This window comes from Copadichromis virginalis, linkage group LG18, assembly GCF_057382275.1.
Source record: "Copadichromis virginalis isolate Kocher_CV1m ecotype Utaka linkage group LG18, C_Virginalis_male_GT1.1, whole genome shotgun sequence".
Taxonomy (NCBI): Eukaryota; Metazoa; Chordata; class Actinopteri; order Cichliformes; family Cichlidae; genus Copadichromis; species Copadichromis virginalis.
Genome location: NC_140635.1, coordinates 7714764 through 7740654, shown reverse-complemented (window position 1 = coordinate 7740654; position 25891 = coordinate 7714764). Strand labels below are relative to the sequence as shown.

The window sequence follows — 25891 nt, the reverse complement described above, 5'->3', positions numbered from 1 at the left end:
CCCAGGGCTGTTGTCAGACATCCTAAAAAAGAAAATTTGGCTAGTAAAGCGACTTATCGTTACTGTTTAAATACCAATTGACATATCTGATACATGCACATCAGTGCATTATCGCACTGTCTCGAATGCTCACCATCAACATAAGATACAAGCTGAAAACACCCACATCTTCCGCCCACAGCAAAAACAAACAGGAGGAGTGAAAAAAAAAAATGGTGATAACAACTTTGACCCTCTGGTGAAATTCGAGATTTACATGTTTGGTTACAGAAATATTTCCCTTAGAGTGAGTGTGATCTGTTCATCATGATATCACCTTTGGAGTTAAAGGGGTTTAAAACAAGACTATCCTCAAAATTTGGAACAATAAACCGAGAGACTTTGTGCTTTTTCTCTTAAAAATTCAAATATTTAACATTTACGTGTAGACACGGACATTGCTCTGACTTATTAACAAAAAGCTTTTCTCTGTATCGATAATTTCATTTTCTCAAAAGTTCCAAAATATCTAATAACTGGCTTGTGATTTTGGCCAAAAACTATTTGTGTCTGACCATTTCCAAGTCTGTTTATATTTCCTGTCTTGACATAACCAGTTATTTAGATTTTATATTAAAAAAAAATAACACCGGCCTCTGTGTGCAGCTGCCGGTAATCTTACCCTAAAAAACACTTAAAGATCGATTTGGAAGAGCAAACTGAGTATTTTACATTGGTTTCTCCTAAAGCGCCACTGAGGGACCTTAAGGAAACTCACCTTTGAACACACACACACATTCCTACAGAGGGGTGACCGGGGTCAGGGTTACCAGAGTGCAGTTAGCATACAGGCCAGCATAACTTAAACCCCTAAAGGCATTCCAGCAAGGTCATACAGTCAACCGATGCAGACAAACGGCTTCTGTCCCGAACACGTGGACATGAACAAACACGAAAAAGACAATTACCAAGCATGAGGAACTTTTGCCTCATGATAGTATCCTCATGGGGGAAATTGATCAAGTGAATTGGAGATAAAAGCTAAAAGAAATTAATTTAAAAGCAACCATGTAATAAGATTACACTCACGTGTCTGATGGTAACGGTTGAGTCATTTAAGCACAGCTGTTGCAAATAACTCATAGAACTATCGGTTTTATCTCTCAGAAAACACCTCTCTGGTAAGTTATCACTTACAAAAACAATATGCAAGATTGGTTGTATTTATTCTAAAGACTCAAATTTGTCCTTTTAGCCACTCAGAAAACAGCTATCGACAATTCTGCAGCATTCTCCAACCACACCCTACAAAGTCGTGCGTAAATCCCAGGCGTTGTAGGATGATTAAAAGGAAAGAAAATATATCTAAGCTACACAGCATGTAATATATAATCTTACCCACATCTATGCACCACTCTTGTTAAATACTGCCGAGTTTCAGGAGGCTATCATGTATTAAAATAAACGGGTCTTAGATGGGAACACTATTTGAATGAGCTGTCAGGAGAATAAATTGCTTTATCATAAAATAAGCCCAAAGGTTGGGAAGGAGTATTTTTGGTCCATTTGTTAGACTTCAACCACAACAAATGGACTTTAAGCTGTAAAATGCAACAGCTGACTATAGCAAATATGGATCATCAACCATTAACTTAATTATTCAACTGCGTTAATAGTTATTTTATAATGCAGTGTCTTTTGGGGCTTTTATTGACTGGAACACAGAGGCCAGAGGTCAGACAGCGGATAGAGTCCGGCTTCTGTAGAGCTGGAGGAACGACTGCCTCGTGCTCAAGGACAACTAGGTTGAGTTGAAACTACAGACTGGCTCATATTTACTCTGTTTTCATTCTCTATGAGACCAGAAATATCAAAGAAGTGAACCAGATGACAGCTTTGCCCTCCGCATCGCGCACTCCTTTCACTAATCCAGCTGCTCACCCTCGTCTTCGTGTCCTGAGGGGAGGGTCCTCTCGCGGATGGTGTAGTTGGCAGAGAATCCCTCTTTGGCGATGGCGTTGTCAGTGGTGATGGTCATGGACAGGATGCCCGTGTAGGAGATCACTCGGCCCGGGGACGTCTGGCCACAGTATCTGCCAATGTGAGGGCCCACTGGGAGGAGAAGGGGGAAGAGTATGGGCAACAGGGAGGGAGAAAGAAAAGGAGATGTCAGCTTCATCACTCATCACCCGACCAGAGAGTGTTTTTTCTGTCCTATACTTCCCTTGTTATCATGGGAAATATTACGCGACATCAATTAAATCTACTTGTTAAATCTTGCATGGAACCCAAGATTGAAAAGTTCTGATTTAGATTTAGAAAAACTCGAGTCTGCTCTGAACAAACAAAGTTTGGAGCTAATCTCCTGTCAGCAACAATCTCCCACCTCTCAGGAGTGATGTGACACCTTAGGGGCAGAAATAAAGGTGAGATGGCAGGCAGCAGAAACACTCATTCCCACCACGTATTGTTTTGACACTCCCAACCTTACACTCCAAGCAAAGTGTGTATACAGGATCATATCAGGCGCAGCAATGAATAACCTTTGTATCAAGTGAGTGCAAGGTATTTTATTCTGATATCACACCTTGATTAAGTTTTAAACTCCTATCGCATGACATCAAATTATAACAATCCATGCAAAAACTTTCTTTTAGCTGTAGTCTTGTGGGAGGAGCAAAATATGGCAGATATATTAAAAATATATATTTTGAAGGGTCCAAGAACAGATTGAGGAAGAGTTACCTGTTTCTTTTTCCATGTTAAAAAGCAAATAAATAAATAAAAGCCGACTTTAAAACATTCACGCCACAAAAATAAACATCCATTTTACAACATGAAATGTAAACGATTTGTTTAAGCTTCTTTGTACAAATTTCCTACAAAGTACAGTGTAATTACCAACACTAATTATGAGGAAACATACAGAAAACAACCATCTATTGAACCTCCCAATTTACATTTATTTATAATTAGAAACTTTGTCTTCAATTTGCTGAATAAATTCCTTGCTTGCACAAAAATGTAACTTTTTAAAAATATGTTCAGCTGGTTTGCTGTTCCCTGATTTATGCATACAAGTAATAACAGAAATGCAAACTCTGTGCTCTGTACAAAACACATGTTTGAGCTTGTTTGAGAAACACAAACTATTAGGGAACTACTGAAGGAATTATGTTTAGCACCATTCATGTTTATATGCTTTTACAATGTCACTGGACTGAGTCTCCAGTCGTTCTATTTACCTGGTTGGTGGGTGTACTTCAGTATAAAGAATTAAATTATAAAAGCAATATCAGTTAACACCAGAATCTAGATGGATAAACAATGAAAAATAAGTATATTTAAAGTAAACTGTCACTTTAAAAGTGCTGTAGCTAATCACCACGCTCAGTCAGGCAAATAATGAAAAAAAAATGCAGATACAGTCAACAGTGTGAGTTTTAAATAATAATAATAATGCTAATAATGCAAAGTGGTGTAATTCTGTTAGGTTTGTGTTATCATAGTTGGTCACCAGAAAATAAATATATTATACATTTTTATTTTTAGGGAAAAAATGTGAATACTTTCTTCTTTTTTGGGGGGGTTTCCAGTTAGAATGACCATTTTCTTTATTCCCTGCCTACAAAGACTTAGAAGAAGAATTTAATAATAACAAACATGATATATTCTGATTGACTAGTTACAGTTAAGGTGGGTTTGGGGTCTTAAGTGACAACAATTCAGACCTGAGGGGGTTAAAGCTCCTGAAAACCATTGAAAACTATTGTTTTTACTTGGGCAACAGGCAGAACCAGCATACTCGGGGATTCCTCTTTCAGTAAAGGAGACGCTCACAGTTAAAGATAAAATATGAGAGCATCACAGGAACGCCTGCTGTAACATCATGTGTTTTTATGCGCAGCACACAGTCACAGACTGTCTCATGTCTGAAGACTTTGAGTTCCACATCCACAGTGATCCCCTGTTTCATCCTCTTCTTATCTATGAGAAACAATGTGAGTCTCGCCTGCTGCTTTGAGGAGATACTGCGCCAGCGATCTCTCAGAGACCCGCGGAGCAAGATTCAGTTTTATATGTTACAAAAATTATACTTCTCTAACAATTTCCTTCAGCTTTTAAAGGCAAACCAGCTAAACAGAAACACAAGGCGGTCACAGCAGGAATGCTGAGCTGCGCTACTCTGATGGTTTATGTTTATCAGTTACAGTTTAAAGCAGGTAGTCGACAATCTGTGACGGATTACATTTTAAAACTGCTTCAGCCTTATCGGAGGTGTTGTGAAAATGGTTTTGCTGCAAGGCTGTCAGTTGATGCAATCAGCCCCCTGGAAGCAGAAACTCCTGCAGGCGATATGGCTCCATATACATCTAAGGAAATGGTTATATCTGAAGCAAACGCCGAGGAAAAGTGAGGAAGAAAATTACATTTCAGCACTCTTGACATTAAGCTATCAGTTTGTAAAGTTTGAGAATCCAAGCCACCAAAATAAATAGAGCTTTGTACAACTTTATAATATTTATTTCAAAGTTTCTCTAAGTTTTTTATACGATCTGTGCTCTCCGACAAACTGAAGTAACCCAAAATAATAAGTTTATAAAATAACGAATGCATAGAACCATCACAGAAAATCTGAAGTTGCAAAAAAATTGCAAAAATTTGGATGCGTCAGTATTAACAGATGTTAGTTCTCAAATTGTGTGTTTTGGTATTCAGCCACCAATCTTCTCAAGAATTTGTCAACTAATACAAGAAATTAAAGAAACAATCTAACATAAATATGCACATGTAAAGCTCTGACAGCTGGCTCAGGAGGTACAGCTGGTGGTCTACTAATCATAAGGCTGGTAGACTGATCTCTGGGCCCACGTATTGAAGTTTCTATTCCCTGCACCACACATCACATGTCTCTGTCAGAGAAAAAGTGCTGCATGAATGGGTGGATGTGGCTTGTATAAATCTAATTCTCCTGTAAGCTCTAACTGCAGGCAGTGCATTAGAATCATAAAATGGATAAACTGCATCATAGTTTTTATAGGTTTTCAAAGAGGCACATCTTGTAGCCTTTCTAAAACAATCGGACAAACCCCAGGAACTAATGAAAGCCATGAAATGTGTTTAAAGCTTTGGTAAAACTAAGAAAGTAGGAATTTTTCATCAAAAAGATGAGAAGCTTTGATCAAGATATTTACTTGGTAATGGTTGCATTGTTCTGGTGAGATAATATGTGAAAAATCTCTTGTAAATAATCTTTTCTGAAGAATAAAATAGGAAAACAAAAAAACAAACAAAAGACCATTGAATGTTTTTCTAAATAAGTCCAGTCAGAAGAAAGAGCTTCTTTTTGAAGAATCGATTTACAGCCCTCAAAGACGAAAAAAACGTGGCTAATGAGAATCTTTGATGTGCGCATGAACGTTTGTTGGGATGTAGAGCTACATGCCGGTCTCAACCCTGCTGCAGACGCTTTGTTGTCGGCTCGGCTTTAACATCACCCACAGATAGTCTCTCACACACACACACACATCCGCATGCATTCATGCAGACAGACACACCTGAACACACGAATATACGCACAGATCATTTGACAGGAAAAGCCCTGGCATGTTATGTATACTGGCACCGCTTAAAAGTGCATGTCACTGCCTGTATACCTGTGCCAGTCTTTGTGTCCCTCACGTCCTCATGCCAGTCTCCTCCTTGGCAATAATCAGGCAAAGCTTTGGGCACAGCAGCAAGTATTGTGGGCATCCTGGCAGCCGGCACAGGCCTGTCCAAGGTATGTAGCTCTCACGATTATATGCACGCTGCACGGCTAATTAGACAACAATAGAAGCTGAGAAATGCTGTTCAGGTTGTGCCTGAGCTGATTTTACAAATGTGAAAGGAACAATGTGTGGGAGTCTCTGCATCATTCACTTTCAGTGCAAAAGATGCAAATAAGCGTCACCTTCTGCATGTTCCTCATATTTCTGCATGTCCATGACACCTGGATACACCTCCCTTTGAGGTTTAATGACACTCATAGATAGATTTTTTTCAATCAGGAGTGCTATCTGCCACTCCAGATTGATCTTATTTAATAATTTTATTCATCAAACTATTCCTTTAATGCATAATCATCATCCTGACCGGACTTGGGATGTGCAAAGCAGGAGAACAAGCTCGGACACATACTTCATATGAAGATAATTTGTAGTGTACTGAAGCATTGCAACATGTGTTTTGTTGCTGGGGAGCATGAGGTCACAGAGAGTGATTCACCAAACTGCAACAGCAAAACAACGAGTATGAGGGGTTTAATTTTAAACATATTTAAGCTCAGGCTTAACACGCAGCGACTTCTCAGTGACTTTAAAGATTTTTCGTGGGTGAGTGAAACTTGTTTTGTTTTGAAGTGATGAGAAAATCTACTGCAGACTTTTGCTAGGTGAAAATGAGTGTTTCTACACAAACTGGAAATTAAATGTTAAGGCCAACGGGGTTTTCATCCTGTAGCCTAAAAAATATGTTTTTAAATGAACCAATCAAGAAAAACACACACACGTGCACTCTGCATATCCTGTATGTATCCCCGTCTGCTGTTCTTGCTCCCCCTGCTCATCCCGCATCTCGCTTTTGCAATTATCCACCTATTTTTCACCTCTGTCACTCAATCCCGACTCATCTCACCAGCAGGGAAGGCATCCATACTTGTTTTCCACGGTCCTCCTCCCCTTCACATCCACATGTCTCTGCCTGTTTTCTGTCTGTTTTCTGTCAGCATCCACAGGGGGAAGCTGTCTCAAACCTTTTTCATCCTCCTCTCCTCTGCTTCACAACTCTCTATATTCTTCCTTCACTTCTCCGTCCCTTTTCCTCCCAATTTCCTCACTTCCATCTACATCTGCGCCCCTTTTTTTGTAACTTTGCTTCACATCTGTGGAGAAACAGCCCTGCTTCTTTTTTTTTTACTTTCATCTTTTCACATTAATCAGTAAATTAAAAAAAAAATCTTTTCCAGATTATTTTGCATGCTTTAATTCATAAACAAGACCATTTTCTGGCATTTAAGTTAAGTGTATGAATGGGTAAAAAGAGTGCTTGGAAATTCATAAAACATTAAAAATCCTTTATGCCCTTTAGAAATTATTTATCAGGTAATCATTTTTTATATATATGCATTTACAATTTCTGACTAGTTAAGAAAATGCTCTTTTATGATTACTATTTTGAAGCTGTAAGCATCATCCTCTCTCTTCTCTTCATGTCTGCACTAGTTCAGTTTTAAATTCCTTTTCAGTCATGTTTTAAACTCTAAGGTTTCAACTAACATTTGCCCGTTGCACCCCAGCCCTCCGCTCACCTGCAGGGAAGCCGTCCCAGATCTCCAGCCAGTCGTATCGGCAGAGGGCGCCCGGTGGCGGCGTGGTGTCAGGCTCCATGTCGAAGCTATCAAACTCCACCACGATCTCTGTCATCTTGGGGGCAAAGATCATAAAGGTACATTCCAGGTTGTTGGGATACTTCTCAGGGAAGCCCGGTGTCTTGATGACTCCACTGGGAGCCGTGAAGTTTCTGGAACATTCAGGACCTGCAAGGTGAGAAGATACAGATGAGGCTTTAAAATGTCAAGAGGTGACCAATCCTCAGCTAAACGACGGCGTAAACTCTGTGGAGTTAAGGGGCAGTAAGGCAGTAAGGGGTCATGATGTGTCCGCCCTTACGTTGGTTTTGTAGTTTATTTCTTACAATAAAATTCATGTTTTTGCAACGTAGAAAGAAAAAATTAAACATTTACAGAATGAGAAGCAAAATGTCAAAATGTTTTGCATCTGCTTCAAAATCCCTCCACGCGAGCTTCAACAGAGGGCCTTTTGAGGTGGTTTTTTGGTCTGTTTGTGTTGGCACGGTTTACGAAATCCTCAGCAGTTTGGATTTCTGACCTTTTCAGTTGTTACGGTGGCAAAAAAAAGGATAGACATGTTGGAAATCAACTGAATATATTTGCTTTTGACCTTTTCCTGTGTCTGAAACTTTGGCAGGTCCAAACACTTTTGCAGCTTTAACATCTTAAAAAGGAAGTAATAAGTTCTAAGACCGGAAATGATTTTCAAAAATAAGGAGAATCTGAAATACCTGTTTTATACAGAAAAAGCCCCCCACTCACACACACATGCTGTTTCTTAATGAGAGAAAAAAAACAAACCCTTGTTTTGTTGACAAAATTCATGCAATTTCCATCCAATTTGCTGCGTCGTGATTGGTCCCCTCCCTTGTCGGAGCCCACTGAGTCTGAGTTGTGACTGGGGTGGGGTTGTTTGACTGGAATTTATTTAAGATCCCAGACCATGTGAGACTGATCATGGCAAACAAACAGCAACGCACCCAGAGACACACTAACAGACAACACAATACTAATCTTGCAATCACAACTAATAACATAATGAAACTTGCACGGTCAGGACGCAGATGTTAAATTTACTTTATGGGTTTTTCGAGGAAGTCATAATGAGCCTATGATTCTATTTCTTAAACATATTTGCTTACCTTCTGTTTTATGTGTAAAGCTTTTAGTGCATGCATTAATTTTAAGTTTTGCAAACAGCATTTATGGATATTTTCTAGCACAAATCACGTACAGTACATAAATATATTGAGTATTGACATTTAGACAAAGAGGTTTTAAGAAAGAGCAACGCTTTACAATAAGTTCCTGGTAATAAGCTTTAATTAATAGTTAAAGTCCTTATATTTATTCTTAGTTAACTTAGCTGTCTTTGCAGTTACTATATATAAAGTGAGAACAAAACTGGCTAACACCGACCAAAATAGTCTAAAAGGATGAAAAATGTTACGAGCTAAAGGGAAAATAGAAACATTTGGTTTGAGCAAAGCTTTGACTACAAATTAAATTCCTGGAAGATGTTTTTAGAAAGTATGATTCTTGTCCACTGGACAATGAAGCCTCAGAGTCTGACCCACAACAGTTGCATGAAAACATCACATGCGCTGTTAGATCTTCACATTATCTAGACAAACCTTTTTTTAACACAGACGACCCAGTTCAAAGTAATAACACGTGACACAAGGCTCATCCAAACAGACCAGCGGGCCAGCTTGGCAGCTGTTATGTCAGTGCCATCTTTTGTACACAAGCTGTTTTCTCCACAGTCACATCCGCAATGTTTACACTGCTCATGTAAAATCTCTGCGTCGGCTTGCATCGGTCAACGCGGCGGGGCGGTTCACACCTTGCTTGTTGCAAAGTGACATGAGCGAGGTTACGAGACAGTGACTGATCTCCGAGCGAGACAGGAGGACACGAGGCGTGGACGCGGGTCAAGCGTTGCTCGGAGGCAGGAACAAAGTGTGCGTGTGTGTTAGCGTGAGAGTGTTGCGGCGCAGGGGGCTTCTCGTGTTGCCAGTCCAGATGTGACCTGCATGTTATCTGAGCATGCCTGCAAACGCAAATCCACACACTGATAGAAACACAAGGAGAGGCACGCACACACTGAAGTGGTCCCCTCGCTGTTGACACAGGTGGTGTCATTAAAAGGCCGACATGATAAATGATGAGGAAAGATGGGCGGCGAGGGATGAGGGAGGCTTCACTCCTGCTCAGCTGGCACACTTTGGACTGTGTGTGTGTGCGCATGAGTTATGTGTGTGTCTGTGTGAAATGTGCAGATGGGTTTCTCAAATCTAGGTTGAGAAATCTGTGCTGCGGTATGTCGATCAAGGACAGAAATTAATCTGATTTAATGAAGATAAAAATGAATAATGCAACTTGTTTGTTCATCAATCAATGTGGGTTATTTTTAATTGCCATGGTTTGCAATGCCTGTGATTATTTTTCTGGTGTTTTTGTGTTACTTTTCTTTTACTTTTCCCTGCCGCCCCATCTTTTCTTCTCACCGCTTCCCTATGTTCACCTATGTTAGTGTGTTTTGTTCTGTTACTGCATGCCTTTGTTGTATTTCCTGCCTTTAAGATGGTTTTCCACAACCTGACTTATTTCACTTCTGTTTTATTAGTCAGTGAGTTCTCAGAGTATCTATAGTCCTGTACTTCCCCATTACCACCAGCCTTTTTGTTTACAAGCCTCTTTTCACCTCTCCTCCTCTGCCTCTGTGCATTGTTGTGCTCTTTGAGTTTAAGATTTCCTTATGTTAAAAAATCAAATTTACAACCAAACAAATTCGAAAGCTGTACCCGTTTGAATAAATATGACTTAACCATAGACTGTATATAAAAGATGGGCATAGTCCCTATGACTATGACATCATCAATTTGGTTTTTTTTTTGTCTTTTTTACATGAGAGGGTGAAGTTATCAGCTGAGGTTAGCGAGCTTGATTAGCAAGCGCCATTGTTAAACTGTATGGGTGCATTAGTAAAGGACTAATTAAACAGTAGAGCACAAACCTTTTGGATGGGCTGCATTACAGAGTGAATCAAATTATGTGTCAGATCATTTCAGTGGGTGCGAGGCCCTGTAGATGGTGCTGTCAGTTAAAATGGGCATGCCTCTAATTTTTCACCCACCGTGCTTTTATTGTGGAGGCAGAAATAGGCTAGGGAGACCAAAAAACCCCCAATATATATATATATATATATATATATATGGTTGTCTACTTGCACAGACATGGAAGCAGCCTCAAGTGGCCACTTGAGGAACTACAGTTTTTGGTACTTCAATGTTTTGTTTTTTTTTGTATTTTTCAGTTCTGGATGTTGTAACTTGGACTATTATGTCTTGAAAATGAGAAAAAGCCCAGCTTAAACAAACAATCAAATAGACCAAAAAAAGACAAAAACCCTTGCACCCTTCAGTATGTGTATATTTCCATATTTAACAATGTTTTGGTGAAAAGCATATGTGTTACTGTGCTACGTTACTGACACGAGTGCATTCTTTCCTTTAACAACATGGTGCTCTCATTTCCCATTTATCCATCCTCTGTCCATCCATCTTCTTCTTACTTTCATCTTCTTTTCAATCAATGACCCTTCAATCAGCTGCGGCTTGAGGTCACATCAGAAAGAGAGAGAGGAAAGAAATCGGCCCCCCTCTTGTCTACCAAACCACAAAGACAAACATGTGTTTCTGGTTTGAAAAAGCTGTAGTGAAACAGGAGAGTTGGGACAAATATAGTTCCAGGACACTGAAGAGGCCTCACTTGGCTATCATTTCTAAATGAAATGCACTGTGCGGTCTGCAGAGGGTGGAGTTATGGTTATGGTTACAAAAGACGGATGCGACTGAGCTTTACAGCCCAGCACTCATTAGTGCCATCTTTAAAGCCAAACAGAACATGTCATCTGAATGAGGGTTGGTGCTTTTTGTGGCAGTGTTTAGGGATTTTCTTGTACTAATGACAGGGGGGAAAGAGGGCTGGAGATGAGGGACGAAGCCACAGACTGATACACAGAATTAGGCAAAGGTAAGTGGAGACATATGTCAAATCTAGCAAAAAGTCTCTCATATAAAGGGAAAATACTAAAACCCAGTGTTTTATTTTCATTTAATTTGCTTGGCTTAAAAAAAAGTCACATTTAATAATGTTGAGTAGCTCCGGTGGTCATGGGTGCAAGAAAATAACGCTGATGTCGGTTAAAAAAAGGGAACCTCAGTTTCCTGTGTGAAATTCCCACATTGCAGATTGCAAACGAATGTTTTTATGATGATATAGCAACATTGCATCACTGCTGCCTTTTATCCAGATAAAATCAGTCATTCGGAGAACACCCACAAGGAAAACATGCCATTCATGGTGTTCAGACAAACAGCTAATGCTCCCCTGTTTTTACAGACTTCATATGCTTTTCTTAATTCAAATGCAAATACTGCTTAAATATTAGAGATGGCACGATACCACTTTTTTATGTCCGATACCGATTCCGATATCATAAATTTGGATATCTGCCGATACCGATATGAATCCGATACAGTGTTTTTTAATCAACAAAACAGTTTTTTGTAAAATATCTTGCTGCATTTTGTATAAGTTCATACTCAAGTTTAAAACAACAACTACACTAAAGCTATTCTGTTATACCTGTATGCAAAAAAAATATATTTCATAGTTCAGCAATACTGATCAATCTAATAAACTCAAACCTACACCATCCTCACTATTCTGGTATTTTAAAGAGTACTTAGCATAAATATTAAGCAACCTAACTAATAGGGTTCCAACTCCCAGCAACAACAAAAATAAATAAATAAAAAATAGGGAACCACCCCTCACGCTCCACCTCATGATGCTTAATCGACGTAATCAACCTTAATTTGATGCAGTGTGAAAAAAAATGCACAGAAATCAATTATTTTTCAAGAAATATTAAATAGATTCAACATCTTTCTTCAACAAAATTGCAGACTGCACAGATGGTACCTTCCCGAAGGAAAAAGTACTATAGCTTACTAGGGTATATATATTAGACTTAATAGTCACTATATATAGTAATTGACTTCTATTCATTTTACATCAAATTAAAACTTTGGGTGTAAGATTCGGATAATTATTTATTAAAAGCTTGAAATTTTAAATGAGAATAAGAAAGAAAAGTATGTCTTTGTGCCCCCTTTTCCCTGTTAATGCCCTATCGGCCCCCCTGGCTAAACTTTGCTAGATCCGCCCCTGCACAGTTACCAGCCGTCAGCTACGTAGAAAAAGATCCTGGTGTAGAAAGTAATATTAAATACATTCTAACAACAGCTGATCAAGCTTAAACGTGCTGCTGTTGTTTATCCGATGGTTTCCTCTTTCTGGTGCAAAGTGGGCCAAAAACAAACAAGAGAGACGGACTCGCGACAGAAAAGCCGATCAGCTGATCATTAAGCAGTTTCATGATTGAAGTAGCAGCAAGAAGAGGCAGTCGCTTGTTAAGCTTAACGCAGGAATGCTTTACAAACATTCAGAGATGGACTTACACACTTGCTTTACTTCTCTCGGGGATAACTTTGTCGGAGATGAAATGCCGGGTTGCTAGCGAAGCTCCACATGCTATCCAGACCACCGACAGGTCCCGCATGCCACAGCCGCTCTATCACGTGATGCATACTGCTCCGACGTGCTAACGTTCTGAGGTGAGTTACGGCGTGTTGCAAGTTTTGTGAGGTGCTTTCGTGATATTTAATGGATTCGATTTTTTATTTTTCTCCGATATCCGATCCAGTAATTTAGGTCAGTATCGGACCGATACCGATACGTAATATCGGATCGGTCCATCTCTATTAAATATAAAAGAGAAACTGAGATTAACATGATAGAATTGAAGTTTTTGAAGGTATGGTTAAGGCTTTGGACTACAAATGGAACCAAACAGCTCGTTAGCTTGTTAGTTAATCTTGTTAGTCTTCACTCTTGTAGAAAAACGCCTGAAAAAAGCTCATGGATACGAGTAGCACAGCTGATTTAAAATAGTCAATAATTCTGCACCATTTCCAACCTTCCTGCAACTAAAACACATAATGAAAATCCCCTAAAACATGTGATTCCAACAAGGACGGCAAACAACAACTTCAGCGTCAAACTGAAGCAACTTTCAGGATCACCACCGGTGCTGAGAGATGGCTTGAGAGAGAACCTGCAGTCTGAAGGTGGCACATAAGGTCATGAGTGTCGCTTTTTCAATCAGTCATGAGGTTGTGCACCATGAATTCTTCCCCCAGGATGAGACTGCAACATCCCGAGGCATCTGAGGAAGAACATGTGGTGCAAACGACCTGAACTTTGTGTGTCAGCTGCTCAGAGTGCATTAAAAATATTTTTTTGACCACAGCAGCTTGTTCTCAAATTTTCTCTCATTCAAACCCCATCCACTTTCTCAAAATGAACCTTGGGTTGAAAGGTTTTAACACAGAACACTTAATACTGGCTACTGGTCAACGTTTATAACAGGGAGTAATTCAAATGCAACAGGAGCAGTGCTTCCAAAGAGACCTCGTCATCTCCGTCACTTTTCCTTTTTTATCCTCACATATTTTATTGTGTGAGGATAAAAAAGTGCACATAACAACAGTGAGAAAAAAAAATCTTACATTACATATAATATCCAAAACCTTTGCCTAATCTAGTCCCTCTGATACTTTAGGGTGCACAGATCTGAAAAGATCTGCGCTCAAAGGACAAAAACAGAGAGAGATAATCCTGCATTGAAGACAAAGAAGAGCATTGCTCAGAGCAGTGGCTCCATTTAGCAGTGAGTCACAATATGCTGCTCTGACTGTAATGGATTTTAAATGTGGTGAGGAGCCAGGCAGCGACATGGCAGGGGGATTACCTGAGTGAGTACAAGTGCTGTTTTTAACTTGTTAGGAGGTAGAGGACCCATATTGAGGCCAGCACACCCACACACACACAAACACATGCTCCCACCCACACGCGTATTGTGCCCTAGTTTCACAGGCCCTCTTCTATGCCAGAGCATCCATCTCATCTGCAGGTCACCCCTGTTGCCTCCAAGGACAAACAGCCCATTAGCTAAATGAGCCTGGGGTCCCACACACCTGTCTGTTTCATACGCACAAAGGAAACCAAATGAATGCACCGCGTTACCAACAAAGACTGATTTTCACACACGCAGAAGCAAAAAAAGCAATATAAGATGTTAACACGTGCATGTGCAGGCTGTGCAATAACATAAAAATGGGTGTGAGCACATTGAAACAGCTTGTTCTGAAGCATTCGTCTTGGTGCTGAACAGTAGCTTGCAGACGAGACATGGCAGCTGGACGCGTTCAACAACAACAACAGTTTCACTGACAGTTAAAAGGTGGGACAACAGCAGCATGGCAACACTCACAGATCTGACAACTACGCTTCATTCGCTTCATACATCACACAGTTAAACCCTCATTTTTTTAATCGACACGTAACAGTAATATGAGAAAAATCGGAGCAATTTTACTTTGAAAAACGATCTTTCAGATACTCACTGCAAGGTGCGTTTAGTAGCTGCTGAGAAGATTCTGATCACGTTCTTTAACGATGGCAGTTTTCTGGTAGTGATTTATGATTTGTCTAAATTAAACTCTTGGCACAGTTCCATGAAAACCTAGCGATGAAGAGCGGTGATGATTAAGATCAATCACCCGCAGAAGAAATACTAAATAGACCTTGTGGTGAAACGTCTCTGCAGCTGTTTCCAGTGCAAAGTGCAAGACTTTTCAAACCATTTTTAAAGGGTCTGTTTAATTAAATTGCATATATATTTGGGGTTATTAGTTACAAAGTTTAGCTAAACCCAGCGTTCATTCTAATGGTCAGTAAGGAACAAAAAAAGAAGCCTATGAGACGGTTTCGACTTCTCACTTGATTTATGGCCTCATAATAAGACCTAATTATGACCTAATGAGTTTATAGCCTCTCTCATTAGTTTTAAGTCTTATTTAATATTCTTCCTCCCTTGCTCCTGGTTCTGCCAGAGGTTTTCCTTCCCACTGTCGCCAACTGTATTATTATGCAGCTGTGTTATTGCAGGGTCTTTACCATGCAATATAACGTGCCTTGAGGTGACTGTTGTTGTGATATATAATAACAGCCTATATAAATATTAAATTTAATTGAATGAATACAAGAAAATTGCCTTTTAGTGTAAAATAAATGAGCAAGAAGCTGTTTTCAGTCACGATGCCTGGTTTCACAAAAAAAAGAGGGCAACGGCCAAAAGGCAGGAATAGGTGACATCGCACGGCTACTGTGTTAAAAACTAGCCTGTTTTTAACCAAAACATTACCACCATCCATCTCAGATAAAATTATAAGAAGTTGTATCTGTTCTTCAAGCAGTCGGCTCATAAGAGCCTGCGAATCCTAATCTTCACTTTATTTAAGATCAAAGCACAAATTTTTTGTGGATCTTTAAAAAGATCCTTAAAGAAAAATGCTCAGGACCAGTGTTCCTTCCATGCTAATACTTTGCTGACCCACTTTTAAAGATTTATTACACCGACTCTCTAATGACATCCTGTCATTCATCAGTCACGGCTACACTTTGTACCCTGAAATTAAAGTTGATACGAGCATATTTTTAAAGTTTCAGAGTCAGGAGTCGGGCCGTACTTTGTAGTTTAGAGAAGAGACAAGTGAAGAGCCTGGAGGAGCTTCAGTTGGAGCTGGGCCTCTAACCTCCCCTCATAGTACTGCCGTGCACCTCGTTAAAGAACAAAAGAGCACTTGCCTATCCATTTTTCACAGTACAATGGAGCACTTGCTAACTTAAATCCACCTGGGGATTGTTATTTCTGGATGCCGTTATTTTCTGAATGGTTATTGCTCTCTTGGGTACAAACAAAAAACGAAGGGGAATCTCACACATGTTCCCTTTTTATCTGATTTATCTCCAGTCCCCACTGGTGAAAATTGAAGTGGTCACAGGAGACTTGTCATTTTGGCGGCTACTCAAATGGACCCTGGAGGAAAGACCAGATACAAATGTAGGACATGGGAGCAAGGTTCCTTCCTTGAGAGGGAGTGTTTATGTAGGTCTATCCTGCTAGCATCCTGTCCATCTGGGACTTGGTGTTCCTCCAATGAATTCTGGGTCTTTGAGTTTGTTTGGCCTGCAGCTATAGAGGTCACTGTACCAGAGGTTCAGCTACAGCTGTCAGGCAGACAAACCCAAAAATATTGTTAAACCCTAATTTTAGAGAAAGCCTCTTGCGGGGAGTGAATTCCAGGTTTTATTGACTGTTGACGCTGCAGCAGGTTAGTGAAGTTGCACGCCTTTTAATGCTTATTGGTGTTAATAATAGATGCACTTCCATACTTTTGATTATTTTCAGGTCATTTCTTATCTCTGTTACTGTCATGATTACATTAACATACAAATTGTTATTTACTCACTGCAAAAATAATACACATGAAGCATCTACACAATCATCACAATAAGGATAGACTTTCCTGATTTTATAATTCATCAACTTTACAAAGCAAGTATCACAAACATGTTGACACCACTATTAAAAAAAAGTGTTTTTTCCAGAGTCTTTGGTAAATCACTTCATTTAAAGGTCACTCCACTCACTGTGCTTTCCTGCCCAGTTTTAAGTTTAGGTCAAGGTTGGGCTCATAATGGCTTACTTTTATTTTCTCTTCCAAGTATGTTTCTTTAACCGGGAAGCTTTTTTGTGTTACTTGTGGTTGCTATGGTTACTTGACCAACTTCTTCCTGTTTTACTTCCTTTCAGTAATCCATAGATTATATAAAAATAACCTCTGGGTCTGAAAAGTGGAGCCAGTGCAAAACTTACTCGAATCTGCATTCCTATTAAAGGCCACCAGGGGGTAACTAATGGCTACTAATGTGGATACACAAAAAACCTGAGCGCATTACTTAATTTACAATGTTAAAAAAATATTCTCCTAATGGGTTTAAGGGTCTGAGTTGCTAGTTTTACATCCTATTAAATACAATCTGATGTTCATTTGCTAAATTATAGTTAAATTTAGAGTAGTGCCATCAGTGTTTATCTTGTTAAAATGACGTTAACACCATAACCGAATCAATGCGGTAAATCTCCATTTGCAAGTTACACACACACGTGGATTGCCGTGTGTGTGGGGCTGGACGGCGCTAATGCGTTAACAAGCTAACCCCGCTAATACGTTGACGCCGTGCAGCCCCACCTACGGGGCAATCCGTGCTAACTCGCTAATGGAGATTTGCCGCGTTAATGCCGTTATGGCGTTAACGTCATTTTAACGAGATTAACGCTGACAACACTAACTTAGAGTAAAACAGAGGAGACGCAGGGTATGCCACAGGGCATGGCTACATTGTTACTGAAAAGTCACTGTGTCCCTCACTTGCTACATTCATCTACCAAAAGCATAAATTCGTAGTCAAGATGATTTTAGCAAAAACACAGGTCACATGATTGCGGTCTTTTTTATATGCAATCTCAGATAATATGATTGCGTCAATGGAGCTTAAAATTCGACTAAGTTTGCAAAATTACTGCGATAAGTGGCTACCATAACTACCATAAAATATAGGCTGTATTTGCCTTTCAGTCACAGAGGGCAGGTATAGCGATTTTGTTCAATTTGTCATCTGCTCCTGCATTTTTCCGCCCAAATAATATGTTAAATGGCTAAAATGGTGTTCAATTCAGACTTTTTCCCATTATGTATGACAAGGTGATATATAAAACTGATCCAAGAGCAACAGAACAATCACCTGGATATCTAAAACTACATTTGAATTTAAAGGGGCCATTTTTCACCAGGCGTATTCAGCACATTCATTTATGGATTTATGTAAAACAGCAGAGCCATTCAGCTCATGCTTTCACTGCTGCTGAGCAGATAAAGCAAGGACATCACAGCAGTTCTGTTTGAAACTACACACCTGTCTTGAAGACCTCATAGCGAACAGAGAATCCCGCCCCGTGGGTCTCGTAGTCGGAGACAAACTTGATGAGGAGCTGGCCGCCGGTGGAGATGATCGGAGATGGCGCGATTTTCCCGCAAAACTTTCCCAACATGGGCGAAGACTCATCACCGCCATTGTAAACTTCCACATAGTCGTACCTGTGGGGGAATCAGAGTAGATACACGTTCAGATTTATGATCCTGCAAAACAGCAGCTGTGCGCGACTTTGACTTTGAATTGTTGAGACCGAGGATGATTTTTATGTTCCTGTTGATTTGCTTATTAGTGATTTGAGGCATTTTACTGATTATAGGTGGGACTTCCAGCTTACTGCAAATATTTAATGAGGAGGGGAAGTGAATTTGTCTTCACTTCCCCTCCTTGCTGTTTGGCACACAATAGTAACTCAATGCATTCCTGTTGTTAAAAGGAACAGAAATAAAAACTCCCACAATGCAAGAACAGGTCCTGCCTTGTGTTGCTGAGACAGATTTATCTATTCTTGAATGCATTTTCATAAATACTTTGATTCCAACTGCTCGAGGAGCTGAGGGGACACGCCCATACTGTGAAACCACAACAAAGGAAGAGCATATTTGTCGTTCTCAAACATGTTTTGTTGAGCTTCTGGATTTCGACTGAATCGAGGCGTTTCCCCAAATACCACCTCAGCTGGCTGGCTTTGTTTGAAATGTTTGGGGTTTTTGTCCTTATAGCTAATACTGTTGTAGGATTAAACGGTCTCAGTTGGATAATGTGCTCTGATGCAGCATTGTAATTAATGAGGAATGTAACTGTTTGCCTAGATTTAGAGCCGGTATCTGGATGGGCTGTGCAACAACAGGCAGCTCACAAGGCAGTATGATATTAAACAACTCAACCTCAAAAACGGCGTATGGATCAGACTTGTGTGACTCTAGAACGTCTGCACATTCATATAAAAATGATCTTTGCTTAAATCTAACCCCACGTTGCGATCCATATAGTCACTGGACTTCATGCGCATGTTGTTTCTTTTCACGATGATAAGAAAACATCAGCTCTGTCTCAAGTATGTGTGGGTAAATGAAAAGAGAATCAGATGCAGGAAACTGTAGCGTGAACAGAATCTATGAGATCGGACATGAGGCTTCTCCGTCTGGGAGTCAGAGGGACACCACAGAGAGAAAGAGAGAGGCAGAGATAACAGGAATATGAACACATGGCAGGATGAAGCACCGGGAGGCTGCAGGGATCCCACCGTGCGCACCGAGAGACTTCATCAGTCTCTGCCCTCAGCGTGGACCTCCCACCACCGCTGCAGACTCATCCTTTACCAGCCGACACCCTTCTGTCCACCCATCGTCCGCTTTACAACATCTCAAGTCTGTGTGTGAGTGTGTAATCAGTAATACGTGTGTTTTTGTTTATCCAAGGCCATGTTGTGAAATACTCTGCACATCAACTCATGTTATTCAGCACCTTAACTACACTTTTAAGGGTCGAAATGAGTAAAAAGTGGATGTCTGGCTATATGAATACACTTGTAAGTGTGTGTATGTGATGATAATCATCTCTTTGTGCTATGCAGGAGCTAAAATAAATAACTGGGCCTGAAGAAGCTGCACAGGTTGTCTGCTCAGATGCAAGCTGGTTGAACAGATTCAAGACCACATACACCAAATGTGACGAGCCCATCGTCAAAACAGGGTTTGAAAATGAAACATTTTCTATTCATATCAAATCGATTGCTTTCAGATCAGATTAGAGTAAGCTATAGTGCACAAAAATACTGGATTTTGTTGTTGTTGAATAAAATATTTTGTCCTTGCTTGCTAGAAAACAGTTACGCCATGATTATTAATTCACTGCCTAAGAAAGCAGATAATCCAAAAAGTGAGTGCTTTAGGGTCGAGGTCCAGCTCCAGTGTTTGCTGAAATGCCTCAGGCTGAGACAGAGGAGATTTTATGGTATTATTTAATTTTTTTTTCTTTTTTATTACTTGCAAAATTGTTGTTTAATCTACACATTTTGTCAGCACTTTATTATAGTTGTAATATCATCATTATGCATGCATCTCTGTGCACCTGGAAGCTGTGTGATGTTGTGTGCACTGGATTTCTTGTTTGCAAAGGTTTGACGGGCCTCCTTTACATCAGAAAAAAAGAAACATTATGAAGCTCTTCTGCAAAGTTTGGAATTAACTATTCATTTCACAGGTTTATATGGTTTATATCAGGTTTATATCGCATCTGTATTATCTATAAGTCAGTTTGTTTCTCTCTCTAGGAATAGATCCTGAACTCAAGGAAACAACCTGTTTAAAGAAGGGATTTAATAATAATTTAAGAGCGTGTGGATGCTGCACACAGAGGTCGGCCTCATCCTAAACGCTACAAACACAATCTAAGTGTGTGGGAAACACTGTTAAATTTCCTGTCTGGCTGTTATGACGGGAAAACCCACTGGAAATCAGCTATACTGCTCAGACTGCCTCCAGCATCGGCACTCAGAACATGTAGGATGTGAAAGAAAAAAAAAATCATTACTCACTATTCACTTGTTGGCCTTTTTATACTCTGCTCTTCATGTCCTTGTTTTGACATGTATCTCTTATTATTTCTACAGTGTCTGAAAGCGTTAGTAGCTGTTTTGATTAGTGCTTTACAAATATTTCGCACAGCAGTAATATATGATGTACAAAGCCTCATCCTTTCAAGGCAGCAAGTGAGGCAATTTGGAATAAGAAGAATCGGAGCTGATATGTGTAAAATAAAAGAGCGGCAGAAGTGGGACGTGATTGGCTGTGCCGTCCTTGAGTAAGACAGAAAATCCATAAGAGCTCTAGGGTTTTTGTTTTGAAGCAAAGTTTGACCTCTGACCTATCAGACAAGTTTTCTTGAGGAAGCTGGAACGAATATGAAAATATTCCTTTAGCAGCTTGTTGGTCAGAAGCTCGTAGATAAGACTCACATAAATCAGAGTTCTTCCCCACAGTGATGCATATTTAAAACAAAAACAAGCTTCCCCAGATAACCATGACCAGTTTAATGCGTTTGAACCAGAAACGATAAACACACCTATGGCTTTCGCACAGAAACTTAATCGGTGGGTTTTGACTGGAGCTCGTCTAGACGGTTAGCTTGACTCAGACTGCTGACTGATGATTTTCCTGATGGCTAACAGCATTAGCGTGCAGGCAGAGAGCTTGTTAGGTAGTAGTTTTCAAAGAGTCTCCCCGTGAGTCTGACAGCAGGGCTTTGTTTTCTCTCCTGTATCTGATGCAGACATCTTGATTTAAAGTTTTTTGGTCTCTTTGTCTTTACGGTGAGGGAAAAACAAAGCTCCTGTGCATCAGTGTGCACAGATGTGAGGATGTTTCTAGATCAAATCTTACAAATCATAGCGGTGATTATAGGTAAGGTCTTGAACAGGTGAGCAAAAGTCATTTAGTAAATTATAAAAAAAATACCATTTGGATATTTTATTTTCTAACAGTGTAAACTGGATTTATTAAACAGCTTTTCTTGCCTTTATTAGATGGTTAAAAGTGGAAATACAGACAGACAGGAGACACAGCATAACAAGGTAAAATAAAGGCTCATTTTAGACCAGGCTCTCCCAGGACACCTTTAAATCTGCAAACATTTAAGGACAATGGCTTTGTACTTTCATCCAGCTAACAATAACATATTTGTAAAGAAATCATACAGGATCAGTTGCCAAAGAAATGCCACAAAATTCAGAATTTTACACCAGCAGGCAAAGTAGAAACACAGTCAAAGCCCAAAGCTGCCCAGACGCAGACTCTCTAAGCTCAGTGAATTAACAGGCCCCAAGTTATTTAACTAATACGCCTATTACGGCAGCAAAAACCTCTAAAAACATGATTATGAAAAGACAGCAGCATTTTATTAAAAAAAAAAAAATGCTTTTAATTTTAATGTTGTGAAATTTACAGTAGCTCTCAGACAGCTCAGGGGACAGATGAGGTTTTCTGTGTTTAAACAGGGATACGTTCGCCTTGGGTGTACAAAATCTGCTCTTTCTCCTTTTCTGACTTATTTTCCTTTTGTCTCTGGTCTTGCTCTGCATGCGTTCACAGACGACTTTACATGCCCGGTGAGAAATGGACTTAAGTGCTCACTTGTAAAGTCTTAGTGCCGACGGTGATGTGTAGGTGATGGCATTTTTATTCATAGCATCAAACTTCCACCCAGCTCCTCCACCTCTCCCTCCCTTGTCCTCCCCTAGAAAGGCTCATAAAATAACAGGGAGAGCGAGGCGCACAGAAACTGTGTGTGTCTGGTGTGTGTGGCTGCATGCAGATGGCTATACTCACTCCCTCAGTCACTGCAGCCAGTCCTGCAGGCAGTGAGTGTTTGCACAGACAGCCCGTTTAATGAAGTGGGTCTGTCTCTTCACACTCTAGTTAAGGAGAGTCTCTCAGTCTTCAGCCCTGCAGCCTCCTCTCCATCCCCTCACATCACTCATTAACCACACCGGCTATTCATGCCCTCCAAATGCAGCTGTCCGTGGCAAATGCCTTGCTCAAGGGCAAAAATGCTTGGCATTCCATCTGGAGGCCCAAGAGCAGATGTTTAAATTAACATTTTAAGCAATTAATGGATGCACTTACTGACCGTCATGTATAGAACAGGAAGTGCATGTGAAGGTTAATAAGCAAGTAGAAGAAGAGCAGAGGAAGGTGAAGAGGTGGATAATAAAGTCGCAGGAGCTTCAAGAATTAAACAGTTTCATAAGAAATGTGCGACTTTTTTGTCCACTCTATAGCACAAAGAACTCATAATTTAACAAAATTCAGTGTAAGCTAATACTTGTGCAATTTCCCCCCTCAGAAAATTAAGGGAGTGTGCCCCAAGGAGCCAGGTCTGTCACTTTTATAATTACGGTTTGATTTGATTGCAAAAGTTACAAGATGAAAGAAGCTGAAGGTTAAGATTAAACTGGTCTGCATCTCTATTTTGGATGCACTTTCTCAAGTTTCTAAATATGTTTGGAGACTATGATTATTGAAAGTTTATGAATTCATTTGGAAAGTCTTTACAGATATTCATCTTACATATATAACCACCTGACAAAATCTATAAGGCGAGGACGCTACAGTCTTAACTGCAAAAGAAAATGACTAAGCGGTGAGACTGTGAGTGCCAGTTCAGCTCGCTGGGTGAGCAGGTGACCATATGCCACACGGTCGGAGTGCAGTAGGGTTTGAGTCCGACCTATGGCCCTTTGTGGCAGCGCGGTGTGGCATCCCCTTCTTTGTTTTTCCACCTTTTGGCTTTAAAACTGAACAAAGTTGAGACCTAACGTGTGGTCTTAACCTAACAGCAGTAACAATAACGCTATATTTTAAATGATGAGAAATGGGCAACTGAAAAATAACGATTATGCAGAGGTGTCAAAAACTGCAGTTACTCCAGTGGCCACTAGAGGCTCTAAGACAATTCTCATGTGTGCCTCTGTTAAAATCCCCAACTTCAACAAAATAACATGTTTACAGCTTGGTACAAAGGTTTAGTACAAAGTAGCTAATTTCTCCCTTTATAACACTCGTATGGGGGGTGAGCTGCTGTTATAGCTCATCTGTGTGGATTTAGTTAAAGATTAAAGTCTGGGCGTGTCAGCACAGGCAGCAGCTAAAATGGATAGCTTGGCCTATGCTAGTCCCATATGTCTGTTATTTATGTGCAATAACAACATGCACTTGCATTTTTTTCTGTACAGTCTATGGAAACGGGGCGGCTAGCAAAATTTCTAACAGGCCTAACTGGGAAAACAAAGATGCGATTTCACTGATTAAAAATAATTTCCATTCAGTTGAGAAACCAGCTAAAGCAAAACAAATAAACGTGTCACAGTATCACCCTCGCAGATAAGTAATCTCTGTTACGGTAAGTGCAAAGAAAACTGTTGAGAACAGTGACCATTTCGTTCACCCAGCGCTGCCAAATTTAACACAAATGAGGATGTGGCAGATTACCACTTAAAATAAATAAGATCCAGACATGGAATGGGAATTTTTCACACAGCCCCGAATTCCTTCTCACCTCTTTCCCAAGCTACTGGAGTGCTGAATTGTAAGCATGCACCCTTGTTCTGCTCTCCAAATGCATTACAACTCATTAACATGCTCATGGTGCTGCGTTGTATTGCATTACCCCTGTGGCTAACTTCTTACAGCACATCTGGAACATATCACAGGAGCATTTACAGAGTGAACTTTGAGCTGTTGCTACATTCACCTCCTGCAAGGCGAAGCTGAAGCTGGGAATGACTCAGTGTTTCTGCAGAGCGCCGTCACACCTTCTTCTTTGACATCCCTTTATTTTAACCAGATCCCTTTCCTTTCGTCTGGATCCCTCTGTACAAACACTGCGCTCCACCTTCCTCTCCAGACATTAAAAGGTTCTTCCAAAAGCTTCTCTTTCAGTCATTTTCAGGTGGTAAAGTTTGATCAAGTACTGTAATAAACTTTTTGGCATGCCCACTTTTCTCCGACAGCACCCATCTCATGCACTGTCTCATCCAGTGATTTCCTTCATTAGCCTTTTAACAACCTCAGCAAAATATTTTTGGACTCAGCAGCAGGCTGAGAGCCATTGTGTCGATAACACTAAGACAGTACTCTGTTTTTAAAAGGGTATCATGCCCTATTCTCTAAATTTAACAGGTATTGTCATGCATCATCGTCCAACGGGCCTAAAGAAAATTGCATAATGCAACATTTTTTCTTTCACACCCAAACAAATCTACTTTTAATGTATTAAGCAGCTAAAGCTGCCAAACTGTATATCCGTCAATGCAAATTCCCTTTGCCTTTGTAAACAAGAACTGCACTGAATACAAGGCAAAATTGTCAGCAGCCTTTACATCAGAAGTTCTCTTCTGTTACATCCTTTTTCCTGTTCATGAGTCATTTAGGACTTTTGTACGCCAGAAACGATGGCGCACACACCTTGAATGCTACATTTGATCTGTGCATCATTTCCTAGGTGTATCTAGTTAAACTAGGTGTAAATAATGGATGTTGCTCACTGGTTTGTGAAGTTCCACATTGATTTTAGCATTTTGGCTGATGTTGTTTTGTCTTTATGGAGCCAAAAGTCAGCATACTTGAAGAAGGTGAATAAATTATGAGCTAATGCATGCTAGTTTGTTTAGCAAGGTGCAGCCATAGTTTCCTCCACCATAGAATTCAAATAATTTGGTAATATTCATATTGCACATTCATATAAATCACATACAGATGTATGACTTGAATTAGCACAGGTTATGCACTCCCAACGCGTAATATACTGACGATTCGTCACGTCCCAAGGCATTCCACGAGAACGCGAAAGGTGACCTTCCGCGTTCCTATGCTACACGCCGGACTGTGGATGAAATCGAATAGATTTATTCCAGCCCTAACCTTATCCCTAATCTTAACCACCACCTCAATCGTGTTAGATAGTGTTTTCCAAAGTGATTTAAGTAAAATAAACGTACATGTAGATTCATTCCAAACGGTTCTCATGTTCCTCATTTTTCTGAACTCATAA

General features: G+C 40.0%; 1 protein-coding gene across 1 annotated transcript in view; it reads right to left on the bottom strand.

Annotated features, from left to right (window-relative positions):
* Window positions 1–25891, bottom strand: part of LOC146687176 (neuropilin-1a-like) — a 94960-nt gene that overhangs the window by 48995 nt on the left and 20074 nt on the right. Inside the window, exons 3-5 of the mRNA XM_085439131.1 lie at window positions 18323–18504; window positions 7328–7555; window positions 1921–2091 (exon numbers count right to left, since the gene is read on the bottom strand). Coding sequence (XP_085295257.1) covers window positions 1921–2091; window positions 7328–7555; window positions 18323–18504 — 581 coding nt within the window. The remainder of the gene's footprint in view (window positions 1–1920; window positions 2092–7327; window positions 7556–18322; window positions 18505–25891) is intronic.